Source organism: Alligator mississippiensis, chromosome 12, assembly GCF_030867095.1.
Source record: "Alligator mississippiensis isolate rAllMis1 chromosome 12, rAllMis1, whole genome shotgun sequence".
Classification (NCBI taxonomy): Eukaryota; Metazoa; Chordata; order Crocodylia; family Alligatoridae; genus Alligator; species Alligator mississippiensis.
In genome coordinates, this window is record NC_081835.1 from 36455047 (window position 1) to 36478985 (window position 23939).

Consider the following 23939-nt stretch of genomic DNA (forward strand, 5'->3'; position numbering starts at 1 on the left):
TGCATAAATCTATTTTTCAATTCATATTTGAAAGACAATTTGCTATTATTTAGTCGTTTTTGTGGAAAGTTATAAATTTAAATTCTCTAATCTCAATGATTTTCATAAAGTAATTAAAACACCTTCAATTATGTACCTTTACTTAATAATTATGCCAGTAAATGCAACTGAAATAACTGAGGACTACATATTGATTTGCAATGTATAATACCAATTATAAATTACATTTCACTGCATAATATCAATTAATTCACTTCACTACATATTAAATAATGAAGCCACATAATTTCTTCTGGTTTTAACGTGCACAGTACAATCACATGCACCGAACCAGTTCTTCCATGGGGTCGGGGGGAATTTACAGTAGTCTGGTATGGCTCTTTTCATATTAAAGGTAACTAAATATAAAAACATTCCTAGCTTTAATTTTGAAAGGGCTCAGCAGCCATACCAAACTACTGACCTGCAATACCATCTCTAGCCAGTGGTTAGGTGAATTCTTTAAAATAATTATAAGAGGTCAGTAAGCACTTCTACCATTCCTACCCCAAATATCTGAACTCTAGAAAATATTTTCACTAAAACCAAAAGGGAATGAAACTCTGTCTTCCAGGTTAGAAAAGTACAAAACTAAAACAAGGAAATGAAGAATCAAGAGATTCCATGCAACATTACAAGAGGTCAATATAGAGAAGTAATGTCATCCATGTCTAGACTTTTTCAGCTATAAACCAAAATATTCTTCAAATATTTTAGTGCGATAATAATGATTTTAATGCAAAACCTTTTTATAGTGCAGAATGCATTTTTATTTTAACTTTGTTCAGTGGTGTGAAACATATGGCCTGCAGACCAGATCTGGCATATAGAGCCATATTATCTGGCCCACGGGTTGCTGGACCAGCCCCACACACTGGCTACATCCCCACATGCTGCCTGCAGCACATGGGCTTGACCTGGAGCCACATACTTTACATACCCCACTGGACTGGCCTTGCATGCTGGCTCTAAGGCCTATTTGGATCAGGTCATGCCAAAGCCAGCACACAGGGCTGGTTTAACAGAACACTACATACAGGATGCACCCCATGCCAGTCCCTTGTGCAGCACATGCCACATGCAGCACACACAGCTTGCAGCCCAAGCTAGACTCAGAGCTGAATGCAACACAAGGAAGCTGCAAAGTGTGCTGCCTGCAGTGCCAGCTTCAGCCCATATACCACAAGCAGTGCACACCCTGCACGTCAACCCTGTGGGCCACATTCACAGTGAGTCCCAGACTGGCATGTGTTATGCATGGGCTGGACCCAGTGCCGCAGGCACTGAACAGTGGCCAAGTCCCAGTCCAACCCAAAGAACCTCATAGGGCCAAATAAATTTGACACCGCTACCTTACCTTATGTATACGAGTTATGTGTAAAACTGCAAACCTTGAACCTCAGAAGGCTGAGTCAAAAGGAGGCACTGATTTCAGAACCATTATCTTGATGGACTTACATTTTGATCATGTGGACAGCATTTTAAAAGAGGTTGTTATGCTACCTCCCCTGGACCCTGATCCCAACTACTTTGAGGAGTCTCTCTCCCATTGACAATACATGGCTACATCCAGATGGTGAATTTTTCCAAGGGCCATCATTTGAGAATATGCCCCTAAGGAGTTTTCCCAAAGGGTACAGCAGGCTATATTTCAAGAAAAGAAAGATTTTAGGTAGAGAAGGTCAGGTCGCAATTTACTCTGCCCAAGAATTGTAGTAAACTACTCTTGAAGTGGCCTGCTTCACTGGTATCCCCAAAGCAGAGAACAAATCATGTAAAAACTAGAAGACACCATACAGGAGCCTAAACCATTTCTAAAAAGACAGGCAAAATGGATTAATCCAAGTGGTCACTTCTTATAACTGAGCTAAAATGTAAATTTTGATTGTAAAAGAAGACAGCAAAGGCTGCCAACAGATCTGAACATTGGTGCAACTTTTATAAAATAAAAGGGTTTTTTTCCTTACCTACATATATTTTCCTTGTGGGTTATCCTGCCTGGTTTCAAAATGCCAACATAAGTTTTCTTCAGCAAGGAAGTTAAAAAGGAATGGACACCTCAGGATACTGTCATTTCCATTTCTATCATATGGGCATCCTGAAAACTTTTGCTGTTTTCTCTTTCCAGCAGGACAATCGCTTGTCTTCTTAGACTTGAGTGATGAAATTGATTCTTACAGTAGCAGTGTTAGCTAAAATAAGCTATATTTTCACTTTCACAGAAACTGAAAATCCTGGTATTTTGACACCAGGTACTTCAGCCTTGCCAGTTGCACAAATTATTTTTTTGTAGAGTTAGAGTGCAAGTACTCTTTAGTACTATCCCCAAGACATGTTAACTTATAAAAAAAAAAGCTTACATATTTCACTATATTATATATTTTTACATGTTACATAAACTTTTGTACTAGGGTGGTCTTATTATCAAGAGAAGATCATAGACAATTCATGTTGCTTAAAATTAGTTCAACACAGACTTCTAAATGTCAATATTGGAAATCAGTGGTTGAAAATAATAACTAAAAATTCCTTTATTGTCAATTGCTCAGTATTCTCTCAAAAAGTTATGATTTCGCTGAACTCTCCAGGCACTGTAAAGAACAAGGAAAAAAACCCTTGCCATTTTAAAGCAAAAGGAAAAATAAAGGTGTACTACTACTCCTCATTTTGCATGCCAATTTTAAGAACCATCAGTAGACCACTTCAAGCTGCAAATCTCTGAAAGTTAAATTTACCTATTACTAAATTATCATTGTAATAGGTATTGTGAGATCTGTAAACGTGTTGAATGAGCACATGCGAATATAAAAGTTACTTCTGAATCTGTTAATGGCAATTAATTCATACTTTGTTTACAGGCAGTCCTCGACTTACGACTTTGAGTTGTAAGGAAACTCACTTGTGACGTTTATAAATTGACACCCCATGTCAATGTTCCGAAGTGGGTTTTGTCTTTATAACGGTCAATATGCGTGCAGCTGGTAAGTTGTAGAAGGGGAGGGGGGAGGGGCTAATCAACACCCCCTGCAGTGAGGGAGGGACTGGGGCAATCATTGCCCAGCCAGGGGTGGGCAGGCGCAGGGAGCGGTGGGGGGGCAGCAGCTCCTGCTGCTGCACACTGCTCATCTGGCAGCTCAACAGGCAGTTCCCACCATTGCTCCTGCCACTTGTCCGGAAGGGCATTGGGGGGGGAGGGGGGCAGGCATGGGAGGGCATGCCCCCTCATGCCCACAAAGCCTCAGCTCATCCGGGGGGGGGGCGGGGGCGGCCCCGCCGCTCCCGCCACTGCACGCCACTTGTCCAGAGGCAGCTCAGAGGCTCCACCCTGTGCCCGTCCCAGCTGAGTGAGCAGTGGGAGGGTATGGAGGGTGGGGGGTGTATGCTCCCAGATCAGGACAGGGCAGGCAGCAGAGCGGGGGCTATGGGGGGCTGCAGTGCAGCTCAGTGCAGCCCTGGCCTTGCCCGCCCCACCCCATGCAGATCCGGGGGCACACACCCCCTCTCAAGCCCTCCTGGACCAGTGGCGGGAACAGTGGTGGGAACCACTAGGTCGAGCTGCCAGACAAGCAGTGCACAGCGGCAGGAGCCGCCATCCACCCCTCCCCACAGGGAGCGTTGATCTGTGTGCGGGCTGGGCCCCGATCCCGCCCTCATCGCCATGCGCGGCGGTGATTCTGATCCCATTCTGGCAGCCATGGGCAAGCCGGGAGCGAACCGGGGTCGTACCAGACCCGTCTTCGGTGCACATGGGCTGTGGCCAGCAGCCCGGGCACGTGGGGCGGGAGAGAACCGCGGGGCGGTTTAGCACACGCGAGTTAGAATTAGTTACGGAGGCGTAATGGTTGATTGAAAAGATTATTTACTTACACCCAAAGATGGCATTGGTGTAGGCTGGACAGGTTTCCAGGCACAGCTCCCGCTTGAACCCTCGTTGGAGGACTCTGACAAATCGATTGCTCCCACGGAGTTTGCTAGGCTCCGCAGGTCCGGTAAAGTTGGGTTCGAAAAGTTTCCCCGGAGTTACTTAGGCTCCGCAGGTCCGATAAGTTTTCCCCGGAGTTTGCTAGGTTCCGCGGGTCCGAAGTTACAGGAAAGGGATACGTCTAGGATTGCGCTCGGCGACAGGGAGAGGCGAGAAGCGAAAGCTCCGTAGGCTCGGTTCTATTGCCTCTATTGCCTGCTTAGGGGAGGCACACCGGGTCCACAGCGCTTGGAGATCTTCACACAGAATCTCTCTCTCTTCCTCCCTCCTCCGGCTTGGGCGGAAACTACCCAAGCCTTTTTTACGGCTAGCAAGCCAATCGCTAGCCGCCACGTGTGCCTAAATTAGGAATCGGCCAATAACATGGCGCGGATCCTAATACAAATGGCAGGAACTTCTTTACAGCGTGTATCACTACGGTGCAAGAAAGAGATGCACACTGCAAAGAAGCTGCAATCCGGCGGGAAATCCCCCGTTGCACCAGAGCTCCCTCTAGCAGCAGAGAACTCTACCTTGCAAAGAAAGCGACAAATTGGCGGGAAATAATTTAGCAGTGCCGAAGCGCGCACAAACAAAAAATCACAACTTTGGGTTGTGACAATCTGCACCCCCTCATCACAGGGGGCGTTGATCTGCCCTCCACCACGCCCCTTCCCTTCCCTCCCCCCTTCCACCACTTACCAGCTGCACACAGTATCAACCGTCATAAAGGAACCAATTCCCCATTTGTAACACTGTTCCTATGGAAAAATTGGTCCCGACTTGCAAAGTTTCAACTTAAAACATGGTTTTCAGGAACCGATTGCATCATAAGTCCCAGGACTGCTTGTATAATACATTCTGGCAGCACTTTCCCACACTTGTGGTTGGAGCCATTTATTTCTGAACTCCCTTGGACAAACATAACAGGCCTTACATACCTCTTCAAAATCATCGCTGACCCACAAAGGAATAGGTGTTCCCCAGTATCGGTTTCTGGATATAGCCCAGTCACGGGCTTCTTTCAACCAGTTGCCAAAACGCTTCTCTCTCACAAAGTCAGGAACCCTGCAGTGAAAATTAAAAACAATTTGCTTATTAAATCTGACCAAAGGCTTCCAGGAGGATAATAGGCAACTGCCATACTCATACCACCATTTTGAACTGAAGTGATTAATTGTTAGAATTTGGTATGCTTGGACTAGTGCAGTGATATAAAATTAACAAGAAACTTTAATCATTTTCTTTTTGGCTTTTGGAAAAAAAAAAAAAAAAACTATTTTTGTCCTTCCTTTAGATTTTCAAATGGATTGTATGAGTGCAAGAGTATTTATTATTCAAAGTAATTTTCTTAAGATCTGTATACAGTTTGACTAAACATATGGATATCTATTGTACCTGTGCAGAAGGTAACTGGTATGTTTACTGCTTTCTTAACTCCTGGTTGTCTTAACTCCTGCTAGTAATTTTTAAAATAAGACTAAAAAGCATTATCTCTCCTCTACCATAAAAATAAGCTGATACTACTTAGATTTTTCCCAAAACATCAATGGTTTAGAGTTTTGTTTTTCTCATGCATTAACATCTTGTATCAGAGCCATCATACAATGCTACATACAGACATTGTGGGCAGCTGTTTAGCATTCAGTCATTTTCTACCCTCTGGGTCAAGGTACCATTTACATCATCATTGTATGAGATACTGTACAATTTGTGTTCTTGAGAACAAACAAAGTTCTGGACTAACAGATTCTCGAACAAAGCAATGGCTTTCCCTTACTCTCAGCACAGCCACTAATTCTTCCCCCCCCCTCCCCCCCGCAAAAAAAAGTGTAACCAGTGGCAGTACTGCTTTTAGACTTCACTTGTTTCAAGTCATTAATGGGCTTTAAGAGTTGTTTAACTACAAATTCACAGAATTCAAAGATGATGAAAGCCTCCAGGAAAGACTATTTGGATATGCTAAACAGAACATTGGTTAACTAGCGATTTTTCATTTTCTGTGAAAATGAACACAGTGTTTAATTCAATCCAAGTATCTGTGAAGCACCTGGGATAACACTTTTTCTTGGACAAGTTAATTTGAGTTAATTGCCTTTCATCCCAGAAAAAGTTGGCTTTCATCCCAGGAAAGAGTGCAAAGAGCTAATGCCACTCCCAGGTGTTCATAGATGCTAGGGTCGGAAGGGACCTCAATAGATCATCGAGTCCGACCCCCTGCATAGACAGGAAAGAGTACTGGGTTCAGACGACCCTAGCTAGATGCTTATCTAAGCTCCTCTTGAAGGCCCCCAGGGTAGGGGAGCACCACCTCCCTTGGGAGCCCATTCCAGACTTTGGCCACTCGAACTGTGAAGAAGTTCTTCCTCATGTCCAGTCTAAATCTGCTCTCTGCTGGTTGTGGCCATTATTTCTTGTAACCCCCGGGGGCGCCTTGGTGAATAAAACCTCACCAATTCCCTTCTGTGCCCCTGTGATGAACTTATAGGCAGCCACAAGGTTGCCTCAACCTTCTCTTGCGGAGGCTGAAGAGGTCCAGGTGCCCCAGTCTCTTCTCATAGGGCTTGGCCTGCAAGCCCTTAACCATACGAGCAGCCCTTCTCTGGACCCTCTCCAGATTATCCACATCCCTCTTGAAGTGCGGCGCCCAAAACTGCACGCAGTATTCCAACTGCGGTCTGACCAGCGCCCGATAGAGGGGAAGTATCACCTCCTTGGATTTGTTCGTCATGCATCTGCTGATGCACGAAAAGTGCCATTAGCTTTTCTGATGGCTTCATCACACTGCTGACTCATGTTCATCTTGGAGTCCACTAGGACTCCAAGATCCCTTTCCGCTTCCGTGCCTCCAAGCAGGTCATTTCCTAGGCAGTAGGTGTGCTGGACATTTTTCCTCCCTAGGTGCAGCACTTTGCATTTCTCATTGTTGAATTGCATTCTGTTGTTTTCTGCCCATATGTCCAACCTGTCCAGGTCTGCTTATAGTTGTTCCCTGTCCACTTCTCCCTACAATTTTGTGTCATCCGCAAACTTGGACAGAGTACACTTCGCTCCCTCGTCCAAGTCGCTGATGAAGACATTGAAGAGTATCGGTCCAAGGACCGAGCCCTGCGGGACCCCACTGCCCACACCCTGCCAGGTCGATACCGACCCATCCACTACTACTCTCTGGGTGCGACCCTCTAGCCGATTTGCCACCCACCGGACTGTGTAGTCATCCAAGTCACAGCCTCTTAACTTGTTTACCAGTATGGTGTGGGATACCGTATTGAAGGCCTTCCTGAGGTCTAAGTATACAACATCAACCCCTACTCCTGCATCCAGGCGTTTTGTAACCTGGTCATAAAAAGAGACTAGATTAGTCAGGCATGATCTACCTGCTACAAACCCGTGCTGGTTTCCCCTCAGCATAATTTGTCCTGCCGGGCTCTCACAAATGTGAGCCTTGATAATTTTTTCAAAGACTTTGCCAAGGATGGAGGTGAGACTGACTGGCCTATAGTTGTCTGGGTCCTCCTTCCTCCCCTTCTTGAAAATGGGGACCACATTGGCCCCTTTCCAGTCCTCCGGGACCTGGCCCATGTGCCACAAGTGTTCAAATATTACCGCCTGTGGCTGTGCAATGATGTCAGCCAGTGCCTTCAGTACCCTCAGATGGAGCTCATCCGGGCCTGCTGACTTAAAGGCATCCAGTTCCTCCAAGTGACTCTGCACCATCTCACGGTCTATGCATGACAGTCTGGCGCCTTGCTGCTACCTCTCTACAATCCCAGTGAGAGACTTGTCTTGCTCTTCTCTTAGGAACACTGAGGCAAAGAACTCGTTGAGGAGTTCAGCCTTGTCCCCCCTGTCCATCACCAATTGTTTCTGCCCATTTAGCAGGGGTCCTATTCCACCCTGGGCCTGCCTTTTACTCCCTATATATCTAAAGAACAATTTTTTGTTATCCTTTACTTGGGATGCCATCCTCAGCTCCATGGTAGCTTTGGCCCAGCTAACTGCCTCCCTACAAGTGCAAGCAGAGGAGGTATACTCCTCTTTGGTAATCTCTCCCCGTTTCCACTTTTTATATGCTCCCCTTTTAGTCCACAGGCTGCCCTGGATTTCTCTGGTCAGCCAAGGAAGCCTCCTGGCCCCTTTCCCTCTTTTTCCTCACATCAGGATCGTCTCCCTCTGTGCCCGAAGGATCATTTCCTTAAGGTTGATTCCCATGAGTCAGAATCAACTCAAATGCAAGGTCATTTTTTAGCCCCAAGCTTCAGAATCTTTCAGTATTACTAAAAGCTATTAAAAATAATGTTGCACTGAGAGATACTGTTTTAAGAAAAATGTTATACATAAGCAAATTAGATTGTTAAAATAATAGCAGCATAACAAAGTTGTAGATATAAACCTATCCAGAATTGCCTGGCCTTTCAAATTACATTAAGACTAATGTTTAAAAACACCTAGGTAACCCTGGAGCCTAAATTCTGAAAAGACAAAGGCGGTTAGAAACTTGGCAGCCAAACATCTTTAAAAATATGCTATAAATATTTATAAAATTTCTACTATCCCTGAGTTTATCCGAGTCCCACAAAAGCACCACAGTGCAGGTGCTCCTTTAGCTCTACTCCCCAACACTCATCCAACTATTTCAGACTAGAAGCAGCTAAGTAACTATTTACATATTACCCAAATGTCTGCAACTCAAAAAAGCCTTTGTATGTACAGAAGTTAAAACATTCTATATCCAGATGTATAGAAAAAACAAAACAAAACTTTCCTTTTCTTGATCTAAGAGACTTCACTATTGAAGTGTTAATGAAGCAGAAATTGCAAGACTTGATAATCAATACAAAGATTTGCTGATGAGTTTCAACTGCTGAAGGCTTTAAGAGTTATAAAATGAGAGAAACTAGATTATAATATACTTCAAATACCTTAGTCTGAATTTTGATTACATGTGTTTATATAATTGGTTAAAAACATACACACTCCCAGATTTGCTCTTTTTATACAACACTGAGGCAAACAAATTGAGCAATTGTATCAGCAATTGCTCAAAATGAACAATCATATCAAGAAGTACAATTGCTGATGGGCTTATTCATCCAAATGCAATCAAACACCATACAGGTTTCCCTTGCTTTATGCTGTACATACATTCCTGGAAAATGGCGCATAACTCAAATTTGTATAAAGCAGTGGTCACCAACCACCTCCCTCAGCTCAGCAGGTCAGTTGGTGGGGAAGGGAAGAGACGGAGGCTCAGGAGGCACATGCAGCAGGGTCAGGGCACAAAGCCCAGCCAGCAGTGGGAGCTGTACACAGATGTGGGGGTTGCCCCAGCAAACCTGGGGCAGTGCCAGTTGCTGAAGCTCTGAGGTAGGTAGCAGGACTGGAACAGGGGCAGGCCCCGCACAGCCGACATGGGATGGGGGACGGAGCCATAAGCAGCCTCTCTGGGGGGGACATGCCCTTGGATCTGCCCGCAGAGCAGGATGGGCTGTTCCCGATCAGGCTGTGCTTGGGCCTGGCGGCAGTAGTGGCACTACAAGCAAGGCCACAAAGAGGGGCTGGAGCTCCCCTCAACCCCTGCTTCCAGAGCCGCAGCCCCCCACCCCAAGCACAGAGCGGGCCAGACCTGGCAAGAAGAGTCTGGTACAGCCTCCGAGCCCACAGCTGCAGCCCACCCTCCTCCGTGCCCACCAGCCCCCTGACCCTCATGTCCTGGGGAGGATGGGGCAGGGAAGAAGGAAAAGGTTGTGCCAGGCTGTTCCCACCGGGCCTGCCCCGTGCTGCACTTACAGTGGGCAGCTGTGGCTCTGGGAGCGGGGGTTGGAGGGGCTACAGCTCCCCTCCATGGCCTTGCTCACAGCACCACCACCAACCTGCCCGAGCACAGCCCGGCAGGAACAGCACACAGCCCATCCCGCTCCACCCCACGGGAAGATCTGGGGGCACATACCCCCGTGCCCTACAGGGCTCCATCTCCGCCCTCCTCATGTCCCCAGATGAGGCACTCGCAGCTCCGTCCCCTGCCCCCATCAGCTGTGCTCCCTCCCTCACTGCTGCTGGGGGGAGGGGCAGATTGAGGCCCCATCAGTGTGGGAGTGGGGACTAGGGCTAGGACCTCAATCTGCACCCCCGCCCCCCATGGCCCTTTCCCTTCCCCTCCCCACAGACTTATCAGCTGGTGGGGGGGGGGGGGGTACATCTCGAGTTCCTTTTAAATTCCAAATGTGATTTCTAGCCTAAGACGGTTGGAGACCACTGGCACAGAGGGAACCCACTTTACAACGTAACAAATAGGGATACATTCCAAGACCTAAACTGTACTGACTCCCAAATCCATTTCTATCACTTTTACAAAACAGTGTGTGTATCACTCTCACAATGCATCACGCAAAGCAGCTGACTGTGGTCTTCCACCACATCCAACATGTAAGAGTGAATTTACCTTGCATATAACAAATTTTTGGTAGCACTTAACTTGTTCTTTCAGTATGTCATTTTGTCTTTTTTTTTTTTTTAAGCTTTCCTACCAGTCTCCAAAAGTCACCTTCCATGACCTCATTTATAGTTTCTTATTTGTAACAGGAATATAAGTAACTCTGGCTGAAACAGCTTAAAGAAACTTAGCATTTACACGTTTATTTGGTATTAACTTGCTTGCACTGACATTTTTAATTTTAAGCAGGCTTTAGCTATTATTTTAGAGGTGGGACTTACTGCTGATACACTTCATGGTGACCTTAACAAACCTTCTCTTCACTCATCAGTGGAAACTGTATTAAAAACATTAGCATTTTACCAACTAACATGGAAAACTTCTTTTAACAGTGCTTTTAAACTAGTTTCCATTTTTTAGAGGTTGTTAGACAACACAATTAGCTGAAATGATGAGTGTCATTTACCATGGCTAGGAGCTAAAATAATCTTCTGGTAACATTAAAATTCTAAGGGTTTTCATTTTCTTCTTTAAAACGTAAACAAAAAAATTAAAGTCTTCTTGCCCCATTGTTTCCCTCCCCCATCCCTACCCCTATGGTTACACCTCCAGGAAAGCTTAAATCATTTAGAAATTGTCTCTTTCCTTGGCCTACAAAAAGACATGAACATTTTTCTTTTTGTAGAGAAAATGTCATTGCCTAGTGCAACATTAGAAAGCAATTTATATTCAATGGATAATATTAACTTATAGTAAAAGCATGTTACCCTTTTGGGTCAACAGCATGCAAGTGCAAAAGATAGAACAAAATAAAAGGACTGTAACCTATGGACTGAAGCACAATAAGAATTCATCCCTATAGTACTTAGCAAACAAATAAGGAAATGTGTTTGTTCTTAAGGAAAACTTCGCTTTTCAATGACTCAGGTATAACAATACCACCTTCATACACTGTACATATATTGTAAAGCCTATTGATTGAAATGGGTGAAAACTTCTACAACTACGCCAATGGAAACAAATAAGCAAAAATCTTCCCAATCACCCGTCATACTCCTAAATTGGAACCCTGTCCCTTTTATTTGGCTTCAACAGAATTGACTGGCTAATACCTCAGATTTTTTCATGTCAGAAAATACCAAGAGCATCTTCTATTTCAATCTTTTACCAGGATTTGATATTGGACACTGAGTAGTCCAAACATACCATAACACTATTTGTCCTTGATGCTGTAACTAGCAGCAGCTACATTGAGTTAAAACTCTTAAGCTTTCTGCCTGGCCTTCTAGCCACATACTCTTGCTATTACATAAAGGAAAAGTCCACTAACTACAGTTTAACCAGGAAAAAAAAAAATCAAGATGGACCCTGTAGAAAACTGCTCTACTGTTCCATTCACAAAAACCACCCAAATCCACCTATTAATCACCTTAGCTTTAATCAGAAGGTTTTCCCTGCTCTTGGTATCGTCTTGGGAAGTAAAGATAAACTGATGTCAGTTCTTCATTATCTGTCCTTAAAAGGACAGATAAATAAGGCCTTATTCATTTATTTTTTTCTCCTCCACCCTGCAGCAGTAAGAGATGGATCACTCTATCCCTCCATGGTGCCCCTCTAAATCTCTGCTCATCAGATCATCAGCTTCAAGTCTTGTTTACACAACTCCCTAAGCCATCCTTCCATCCATATTTCTCACCAGGGTTCAGCAACATATAACACATGGGACAGATCCAACCAACAGAGCTATTGGATCTGGCCTGCAGACATGGGGCTTCAGCAGTGAAAAGGGGCACATCCCCTGTGCTGCAGCTGGAAGAAGCTGCTTCATTCTGGCCCACAGGCTGGAAAGGCTAACCACTGCCTTAAACTAACCTGTGTCTTTGAGGTCACAAAAAAAAATATTGTGAAATGTGGCTAATACTGCCAAAGTTGAAGATTAAGGCCTATCATCTCTCAAAAGAGGCCAGCCACAAAGAGAACATTATACAGTAAAATATCTGCTATCTGGTATTTAACCAACCGGAATACTCCATTAACTAGAGTTTCCAGCCAGCCAGAGGGACATGGTTGGGGGGGCAGGAGGCGACGCCGGGGAACTGCGGGGGAAAGCACGCATGCAGCAGCTGCTGCTGCCACCCAGCACCTTAAGCCGCTGCTGCTCTGTGTGCAGCCACCGCCACCACCCCAACTCCACATTATCTGAAAACTTTGCCAGGCTATTTCAAGTAACCAGAGTTTTTACTAAAAAGGCAATCCCCTTACTCTGGGGATGCTGGATAACAGAGATTTTCATAGAATCACAGAAGTAGGGTCAGAAGGGACCGTGCAGATCTTCAGGTCTGACCCCCTGCCTCAGCAGGAAGAAAACTAGGCTCAAATGACTCCAGCCAGATAGGCATCAAGACTCTTCTTAAAGACCCACAGGGTAGGAGCCAGGGTCCCTCCCTTCTCCCCTTCCAGCCCCTTGGAAGTTGGTTCCAGATCCTAGCCGCCCTAACTGTGAAGTAGTTCTTACGGCTGTCTAATCTAAACCAACAACTTGTGGCCGTTATTCCTTGTTATCCCGGGGGGCGCTAGGGGAAACAAGGTCTCCCCCAAACCCTTCTGGTCCCCCCTAGTGAGTTTACAGACAGTCACTAGGTCCCCCCTCAGCCTTCTCTTGTGAAGGCTGAACAGGTTCAGATCCTGTAACCTCTCGTTGTAGGGTCTGCCCTGCAGTCCCCAGATCATGCGGGTGGCCCTCCTCTGGACCCTCTCAATGTTGTCCACATCCCTCTTGAAGTGGGGGGCCCAGAACTGGACACAGTACTCCAGCTGCAGCCTTACCAGTGTCGCGTAGAGGGGGAGGATCGCCTCCTTGGCCCTCCTTGAGATGCACCTGTGGATGCACGATAAGGTCCAGTTAGCCCTGCCAACCGTGACCTCGCATTGTCGGCCCATGTTCATCTTGGAGTCAATAATGACTCCAAGATCCCTTTCTGCCTCCATGCTCTCAAGAAGAGAGTTTCCCATCTTATAAGTGTGCTGCTGGTTACTACTGCCCAAGTGCAGCACCCTGCACTTGTCAGTATTGAAACGCATCCTGTTTTTGTTAGCCCACCCCTCCAACCTATCCGGGTCTTTCTGCAGTCTCTCCCTCCCTGCTAACATGCCCACCTCTCCCCATATTTTGGTATCATCAGTAAATTTGAACAGGTTGCTTTTCACCCTGTCGTCCAAATCGCTGATAAAGAAATTGAACAGTGCGGGCCCAAGGACCAAGCCCTGGGGGACTCTGCTGCCCACTTCCCCCCATGTCGAATATGACCCGTCCACCACCACCCTCTGAGTACAACCCTTCAGCCAATTCACAATCCATCTGACTGTGTAGGCAGTGATGCCACAGTCACCTAGTTTTTTTTAATGAGGATGGGGTGGGAGACAGTGTCAAAGGCCTTGCTGAAGTCCAGAAAGAGTACATCCATGGTGGCACCTGCATCCAATGCTTTTGTGACCTGATCATAAAAGGCAATCAGGTTGGTCTGACATGACCTGCCCCTAATGAAACCGTGTTGGTTGCCCTTGAGCATCATCCCCAATGCCGGCCCGTCACAGATGTGCTCCTTGATGATCTTCTCAAAGAGTTTCCCCAGGACTGAGGTAAGACTGACGGGCCTATAGTTCCTGGGTCCTCCCTTCTCCCTTTTTTAAAGATGGGGACCACATTGGCTATCTTCCAATCATCTGGCACCTGGCCTGAGCACCAGGAGCGCTCATAAAGCCGTGCCAAGGACCCTGGAATAACCCCTGCTAGCTCCCTCAACACCCTGGGGTGGAGAGCATCTGGACCTGCCGACTTGAACACGTCCAGCCCCTCCAGAAGCACTCTAACCCGGTCCTCCTCAACCTTAGGTCTGGAAACATTCCCCTCGAGTCCATCTTGAATCACAGTGGGAGAGTCCCTGTCCCTGCACAAGAAAACGGAGGTGAAGAATTTGTTAAAGAGGTCTGCCTTCTCCTCTGGTGAGACCATCAGAATGTCCAGCACATTTTGCAGGGGCCCCACATTTCCCAGCGCCTTCTTCATCCTCCCTATATATTTGAAAAAGGACTTTTTATCATCTTTGATCTTGGACGCTAGTCCTAGCTCTATGTCTGCCTTAGCTTTCCTAACAGCCCCCCTACAGGCCTGAGCAGTGGAGGTATACTCCTCTTTGGAGATTGCCACCCCCCCTTCCACTGGGTGTACGCCGCCTTTCCGGCAACCAGGCATTCCCGGATGTCCTTGGTGAGCCAGGGAGGCTTTTGGACACTCTTGCCCCCCTGCTTCTAGTTGGGATCACCACCTCTTGGGCCCTGAGTATCGTCTCCTTAAGGAACGACCACTCATCTTGGGTACTGAGTTTCCCTGACATAGAGAACCCCAGCGCCTCTCCCACTAATCTCCTCAACTCCTTGAAGTTGGCCCTCTTGAAGTCTAGGGCTACCGCCCTGCTGCAGGCCCTTGTCACCCATGAATTCCAGCAAGCGATGATCACTATCACCCAGGTGGTCAAGGACCTGGAGGCCCCTTACCAGATCATCGCCTGTTGCCAGGAGCAGGTCCAACAGGGCATTTCCTCTGGTGGGACTGTGCACCTCCTGGGTTAAGTGGAGGTCCTGTATCTCGGCCAGGAACCTCCTGGAATGGTCCGACCTGGCTGACTGCTCCTCCCAGCAGATGTCCGGGTAATTTAGATCACCCATGACAACTACATCCCTTGCCTTAAGTGCCTCTGCAAGCTGGCCCGAAAATTCCCGGTCTAGCTCCTGCCCTTGGTTGGGGGATCTGTAGTAGACTCCCACCGTTACACCCCTCTCCCCGTGACCCCCTTGTATCTTGACCCAAAGCACTTCAGCTTGCCCCTCCTCCGACCCCATTTTGCTGGCAGAGGATTTGTATTGCTCTTTGACATAGAGTGCCACACCCTCACCCTTCTTTCCCACTGCCCAATCCCACCACGTTTCTGTGATGCCTACTACGTCTGGGTTTGAACTGGCTATTCTGAGGGCAAGTTCCTCCTGTTTATTCCCCATACTCCGAGCATTAGTGTAGAGGCACCTGAGGCCTCCTGAGGGTGCTCGTGCCTTCCTCCCACTCCCAGGACAGTTGTGGTCTCCTGCTCCTCGGACGTTTATACTTACCTGTGCTTCCCTTCCTCTTGTCACCCTGTGTGCTGGTAAAGCATCCTCTCCACTCGAAGAGGCCCCTTCCCCCCCACTACTATTTTACTGTAGTAGGAAATAAGTCACAATATATTCTTTGGCATGTCTAATACTGAGACTTTTCACAAGTCACAACATACCAGCTGTGCTGAATTTCAGCCATTTATACAACCTATATATGCTCCAAAATCCTTTAGTTATATTCTATGATTCTATATGATGATGATAATGATCATGATGATGATTGTCATGAGAAAATGATGTAGCAGGTACTTGATACAATTACCAGCATACCTCAACTTACATCTAAGAGCTCTGACAATGACAGTTTAGGTCTCCCAACATAATGGCCACATTAGAGCATCAGGTACTTTTGATTTAAGTTAAAACCCCATAAATCATTGCCTTTGATTGGGACCTAGAAGTGATCCAGCTGCAATTTCCCATCCAGTGCTATCTGTTGGAAACAGGTTTTTTCATCTCCCCAGATGTAATTTTTGCATCATTTTTGACCTTCAAAATTCTCTCCAAAATGACACTGTTAGGATTTCATTTTTTTTAAACATTTAGCAAGGTTATGGAGAATGCCATCTCAGCAGGATATGAAGCTCTTGACTCATGTTTTTAGAGCAGTGTTGGATAACAGCAATTTCTACTTTCTTGGCAACCCAGACAGTATGTTAAATAGGGAGGCACCAATAGAGATGTTGGGGGCCAATTCCGATAGCTGATACTCGAGGCATATCAGCAGATACTAATCTGATTTCTGACACCAGCTGGAGGAAGCTGCAAGTCCAGTGTGGTGGAAGGCGAGGGGGAAAGGAATGGGTGTGGGGGGGGCAGATCAACGCCCCCACGGTGAGGGCGGGGCAGGCACTGCCCAGGTGGGGCAGGGGTGGCATGGCTCTCGCTGTTGCTTGCAACCCAGGAGGACATGGGGGGGAGGAGGGGGGGTACCCCCTGGATCTGTGCAGGGCAGGGCAGGCTAAAGGCAGGGCAGGCTGAAGCTGGGGCTGCCCAGGACTTCTTGGTGGGGTCTGGTCTTGGAGCAAGTGCTGGCGGCACTGAGAGGATGCTGCATCCACCCCAAATTTCACCACCACTCCAGTCCCAGCATCACTGCCTCCAGCCATCCAGCGCGCCTCCAGCTCAATGCCCAACCTCCACCCACTCTCTGGGAAAAGCCGGGGCAGCGCTGGGTGGCTGGCAACAGCAACGATGAGAGCTGAGCAGCTGCAAGATTTGGGGTAGATCCAGCATCCTCCCAGTGCTGCCAATGCCTGCTCCGAGCCCAGCCTCCACTGAGAAGAGCCCTGCACAGCCCCAACTGCAGCCCACCCTACCCCACGCAAATCTGGGGGCACATGCCCCCCCCCCCCACTCCCCAGGGTGCAAGCAGTGGCAGAAGCTGCCCCACTCCCCTGCCCCACCTAGGCAGCACCTACCCCTGCCCCCTCCCTCACCGCAGGGGGCATTGATCTGCCCCCCCCTCCCCCCCAAAAACCCCTTCCACCACACCGAGCTGACCAGCTGCAGGCAGGTCTCCACACTGCCAAGCTCTTTTGGCTGCCTGACTGTGTTGCAGCTGTGTGCAGCACAAGCATTTATTGGCCAAATTATTGGCCCCATCAGGCCAATACCCAATACAGCAAATTTTCTTTATATTGGTACCAATCTGATATCTACATAAACTTCCACTTGCATACTATTTCAGAAGTTGAACAGCTGTGAAGAACTGAATTTCAGTAGAGAAACTGAAAAAGTGATATGACTTAGCTAAATCAGATTTTGAATCTACAAAGATTTTGAGTGGACCTACCTCAGTTTATATATACTAAACCAAAAAAAACTCTCCCCTGTTCTTTATCCTCAAACCTTTTAACAAACAGCTTTTTTTCAACCCTCAAGCATGTTTTGACTGCTTGTTTTTTCTATTCTCACAATTAAATTATAACTGAAGAATAGCCTTACTCCTGCTGTGTTAAAAGGTTCCACACAGGTTTGTTCTCCCTCTTTCACTGCCTTGGTTCTGCCTTCTTCCCCCCCCCAATCCTTTTCCAAGTGAAGAGTCTAATGCCAAAAATTCCAATTGGCAAACAAGCAAGGCAAAAAGTACAAAGACTTATAAAATCCTTCAAATGTTATCTTAGTCAGCTAAGCTCCACAGGAAAAATATTTTCCTTATCTTTCAAGTACAACAGATCTCGAGGATATAAACCAGATAAGATGGAAGGGTTTCAGTCACAAAGTATGGATTAACACTACAGTAATTAAAATAGATAATCAACACTCCTGGTGATAGCTTGCATCCCTATGCAGAAGTATTTTGGGGGAGGAATATCATTTAGAAAAAGGAGTGTTTTTTTGGTTTTTAATCCTTCCACCCCGAAAGAAAGATGGACAGGGGGTAAAGGAATACCAACAAATCCAAAATAAGGAAATAAAAACTAATCAACAGGCAGACTATGACAGCTGTTCCTTTCTTGTAAATGTATTCCAAAGCATTCTACAGTACTCAAATTGCAATTCAAAATATTGATTTAAACTCATTACTCTACTCCACAGATGTGGACTGCAGCACTAAATGAGTTTGTTCACCTTTCTTTCTTCCTCTCTATATGGGATACAGAACTACTGCCTTATAACTATTATTTCCATGTCTTTCTATAGACACCAGTGCAAATATTTAAGTACAGAGTGTGGGGGCCGAGAGGGGGACCGAGGATCGGGAATCCTCGGGAACGCTAGCTGGGGTTGCGGCTGCGATCCCGTGATGGGCAGATGGGTACTCTTTATCACCCGAGCGGAATTAGGCACAGACAGGACACATATCAGTTGGAAAAAACAGAGATGGCTTTACTTACACTGTAGAGTCGTATACAGCGCAGGCAAGAAATGACTTCACACTTCTATCGTAGTTGCAACAATTCTAATCTCTAGTCGCTAATCGAGGAGCTCTTGTAGACCAGGAAGCTCGGGTCTAACTCGGGCATGCAACACGGAGGATACATCGTAAGGCTTCGGCAACGGGGAGTTGTTGGCAGGTGATCAAACTGCCAGAGTCCCACTCCAGGGGGAATAACGGAGTTCTCCAACTAGGGCGGAAACGTCCCTAACCTTTTATACGGCTAGCGAGCCAATTGCCAGCCGCCATGTGGGAATAATTTAACACCGGCCAATCATGTTATGCAAATCTGCATATCCTCGGCGGGAACTCTATCCACGCCGGAACTCTTCACCATGCCGAGAATTCCCCTGCCTTACCATGCCTTGTGCTGGAAAGTTCCACTGTGTCGAGGCACTGATCCAAATCAGCTCTGACACAGAGTACCAAATACGGCTGTATTGCCACAAAACAATATTAAATGTTATCTGAAATTACATGTCTAATTATATAACTTTAAAATGGAGTGTATATTAATTTTCCCTCACTTGTTGTCAACCATTTATTTTTATTCACCATGTTTTTCTGAAAGCCACAGTAAGATAACCTTCTCAATATGGTTTCCCTATGACAATTATTAATTTTTACAAATCTTTGGGGATTATGTGCCACCTGAAAGACTTGCATTTTTTAAATTGTAACTGGTTTAAAGTTTGACTAATTTCAAGCATGAAATAAAATAAGAGAATTATCTTAAGTTTAAGAAAAAGAGCATAAATGAGAATTGAGCTACTGCAGAAATGTTCTTCCATTCCTAGAACTCAGATTAAAGCTTAGACCTCAAGTGCAAGTGTGTTCCTGGTCCAACTCCTCTGCTATTATTTGGTAGGATACAAATTATCCACCCATCACACCCTAAAAACAGAAACCAAAATGTAAATTGCCTGAAGCCACAAAAAAAAAAGCTAGCAGAGCAGCACATATTACCAAGTAAATATTATTAGGCCTTCAGTTGTACAAAATGAAGTTTTACTCATAACACCTGAATTCAAAAACGTTTTGGATAAATTTTTTTTTTTAAATTAGGTCAAATTTATTACAGGATTTTTTGGAAGTGTACAACTTGGCTTTAAAAATTAAAATCTTAAATCTTCTTTATGTTAATTTATCCTATAATAATCCTCACTCAGTCAGCCTCAAATTGATTTTTAATGGTTTTAATTCAAAGAGAAAAATAGATGATTACTCATGCCCTTTAGACACTAATTAGGTCCAATATATACCTAATTTAGTTGCTTAGTGGGGGAACTGATAGTAACAGGAACAAAGAAAGAGGAAAAACTCCATCTTCTGTAAAGACATGCAGAATTCTGAGGGCAAAAGCCTTTCCATCCGTTAACTCACAGATGGCCAATGTTATTATGGCCCATACGTCATCTACCCTATGTAAAAAATTAGGGTTGCTACCATGAACAGAAAACTGCATTCTGCCTATATGTTCTCTGCATTCTGCCTATATGTTTAACTCTACCTTTGTTAAATTAATAGTATATTGAATCAGTTGGTATGGCAATGTTTCCCTTCACCTTCTCCTATTCTGGTTCCCATAGCAACAAACATTTCAGAGCATGACTGCAATGCTCCTGCAGACTGCATCACAACTGATATGCTATCAACAATATATAGCAGCTTGATAACTTAAGATCAAGTTCATCTCCTTTCACCAATTTTATGACACTTACACAAAACCATTCAGAAAAAAAGAAAAGATATTTACCTTTCATAACCCAGAGACTCTGCTAAGTGCTATTAACATTCCTAATTGGCCCAATGGTAGTAAAAATTGCATGCTGAAGTCATACTGAAGCACATACATATATTCTCTTTAAATGTGCTGACTGCTACATTCAGAAGTATTTTCACACTGTGTTGTTGGTGTATTTCAACATAAAAACATAAAGGCTGCTTGCAGACATTTGAAAAGAAAAATGGCGCTGAGCCCAGACGCTGCAGAGCCAGGTTGAAGTAACACACTGTTTCTTCCGGTAAAGTGTGGGTTTTTTTCGGGGGTGGAGTTCAAACATCTGTAAACAGCCAAACAGACTTAGTCTTGTAAGGGAAATGATATTCAACACTTATACGCCGATATGCTAAATCAACTGTGCAGGGACTTGATGTCATAATAGATTAATACATTAAGATTTGGTTTAAACAACATCTTAAGTGCAAACAGAAAGCTTGCTGGTCATCCTTAAAGGAAGAAAAATATTTGCTAATATTTGCCACAACTGCCAACCTCTGCTCAAGCATTTGAACAGGAATTTCAGATAAACTATACTGGAATAAGATGCAATGGCACAACTGTGGAAGACAAATCTTAAAAGTTCAGCATTAACTGCTATGTATCCAAATACAGCCAGTAATAAAGCACTTTTATATTATCATGCTAATGAGACACAAACATGGGACTACTACTTTTGTAGTAGTCTTTCTTCACGTCCCAGTCTAGATATTAAAAAAAAAAAAAAAAAAAAAAAAAAATCTGTATTCTTCCCAACAAATGCTACCATCTAGTGTCTGGACTTCTCTGTGTGCTTATAAAACTGGCTACTATAAAAAAAGCCTAATTTCTATCCAGATTACATGAATCCAAGATGTATTAAATTACTGAAACTAAGCACACGGAGAGACAATATGGTGATCATATTAAAAATTTCAATAAGCACACAATTAAAAGCTGATGAACTAAAAATATTCTACCGTTATCAAATAAATAAAACTAAAAAACATGGCAACTTCCACACTGAAAGAAAAACCCTGTGAAAAGCATCTATTTATTATGATCAGCTAAAACTTTTCTGAATGAACAACAAAAGAGGAATTGTGGGGCTTGTTATTTCTAGAATCAAGTAAATACAGAAAAACCTCTCAAAAGTGAATTCAGTAGTTCACTTCCCCATTTTTAAATCCTTTTAAAAGATCAGTTTAAGTATTACACATAAAAACTACAGTAAGAAAGTTAAATTTTACTGTAGAAAAATTTGAGTCATGCATGAAAAATTAAGATCAGAAATACCATAACACCATTCAACCATAAAGGGAGCTGATCTTGAGGTACATGTCAGTAAGTCCAGCTCTACTACCTGCAAAGTTATGTCCATTTGCACCCACTGACAATTCTGGATTATGGTATGTTTGATTATTTCAGGAATTAATGTGTTGTTGTCCTTTGCGGGCAAAGACTACTGCATCCAGCAAGCAGGGGGGAAATGAAGAAAAGAGAAAAGAAATGGGAAAGAAACAGGGAAGAAGAAAAGAGAAAAGGAGGAAAAAGGAGAAAAGAAAGAGGAAGGGGAAGGGCGGGGGGCAGGGAGGTGGAGGCTAGGTCGCATGGGAAGGTGGGTGATTTATAAGCCCAATCTTTGCTTGAACAATCCGCAGCAGCAGGGGCAGAAAAGCAATGAGGAAGGTAATCAATGTACATACACCTCAATTATCAAAATCATTATGCGAGCAAGATACGCATAAATACTAATTATATTATTGGAAAAATCCTAATCTTTGCACTAATATTTTGCTCTCAATATTTAATTGAAATAGTTCTGAATACAGATTCTGGGACCAGATTTGCTAGATTGATAATCTTCTCTTCAATTTCCTATAATTTAAGGCATTGTGCACTGTTAGGTACTCTAGCCTCTTACCAATAGGTATCTAACAAGATATTTAGGAAGTTCAAGACACTGTTTCCCAAACAGCGTGCCATCAGAAATGAACAGGTGTGCCACAGAATTTTGCCACGGCAATGAGCTACAATAGGTACGAGGATGGGGAATGCTTTAACAGGTGTGCCATGGAAAGTTTTTATTAATGTAAGTGTTCCTTGGGCTTGAAAAGGTTGGGAAACACTGAAGTAAGAGGCTGATAAGAAACACATATACTTCACTTATTCACAACAGACTGCAATAGGTTTGGTGGCCATTCTTCCAAACCCCCAACCTCTTCTGTGTACTCTAACAAGCTGTGTAACTTAATATGCAAGTAGATCACACATTTTATGAGGGTGATTACAGTTTAAGGGGAACAAACAGGTTGGGTTAAGGAGTGAAAGGACCTATGGCTCCAAACACATAATCAAATGATGCGGGAGAATTCATAGTTTCATAGTTTTTAGGGGCTGAAGGGACCTTACAGAACACTGGGTCCAGCATTCATTTGTTCTCCTGGCAGGAAAAACACAAAAAAACCCAAAAAACAAAACCTTAGCTGGAGATGCCTGAAAAGACGTTTGAATGCTAAGCCCCTGAAGAGCAGAGAGCTTGCACTACTGATGTTGAGCAACCAAGTGGCCTTTGTGCACAGAACTCGGCATGCTGTATCATCTCCCTAAATCTGCCTGGAGACAGGATAGCAACAGTGCACAGGGCAGCCCTAATTGGCTGACCTAGTCTGCTCAGAATCAGCCCGTCTCCCTGCTGCGGGCATTGTAACAGGGACATTCCTCTGCTCCCTGCTCAACTGGAGTAAGACAGTCCAGTGAGTGACATACTGTCTCCCAAAGGGGCAAGGAAAAAAATAAATAAATAAATTTAAAAAAAAAAGCACCTTGGATGCTGGAAGACTGCTGTGGCTTCTCCCTGATGAGAACGTATACAGACAGCCAACGTCCCAGACTGTGTCCAGACAAGCATGGCTGCATGGTACATGGCACCACAGACCTGTCTGCAGTGCCACACATTGCACATTCAGGCGTTTCCTCTGCTGCTACCTTGCTGCGTGAGGGGTTTTTTGGAGAACCAGGGGTCAGAAAGACCCGTGCAGAAAAAAAAGTAGTGTGACACACATGGAGAAAGCGCATGCTGTCCAAAACTGGAGCCTGGCCAGCTGCAGCCACACTGTGGCTGCTGGCCAGGGTCCAAGCTGCAGGAGTTACTCAGCTGCAGCTTCCCCAGCCCCCAGGTAAGACGCTCCCCAGGGACAACTAGCAGCGGCACAAGGTGAACCAAATGTCTGCGCTCATCCAAATGCAGCCCCAAGAGAAAAACTCTCCAGGGAGTGATTTAGCTCTGGTTGCTCCCAGGTTCTCTCTTTCCATAAGTGGCCATTTTTGCTCTGAGAGAAAAATCCTAAATGCCTGCACACTTGTGGCTTCTCCTGGGAGAACAGGAACTCTCCAAGGAAAAATTTAGTATCTGGACCTGGTGAGTTAAAATGTTTCTTAGAATGCTGAGTGCCAAAATGCTTTAAAAGCCAAATAAGAAGCTGGACACTCCTAGACTTCTACACACTTGCACTCTTAAGTGAATAATATGAGAAACAAACTGGAAAAAGCAAAGCACATGCTTACTAAGAATTTTCAAATATTAAACATGATTGATAAATGGTGGTTTTAAAGGTATCAACTAAGATGTCAGGCATTAAATACCCCTATTTCAAAT

General features: G+C 44.9%; 1 protein-coding gene across 2 annotated transcripts in view; it reads right to left on the reverse strand.

Annotated features, from left to right (window-relative positions):
- Positions 1–23939, reverse strand: part of IARS1 (isoleucyl-tRNA synthetase 1) — a 261597-nt gene that overhangs the window by 145111 nt on the left and 92547 nt on the right. For both annotated transcript variants that reach the window (XM_059716041.1, XM_059716040.1), the window contains exon 15: positions 4942–5068. In XM_059716041.1, coding sequence (XP_059572024.1) covers positions 4942–5068 — 127 coding nt within the window. The remainder of the gene's footprint in view (positions 1–4941; positions 5069–23939) is intronic.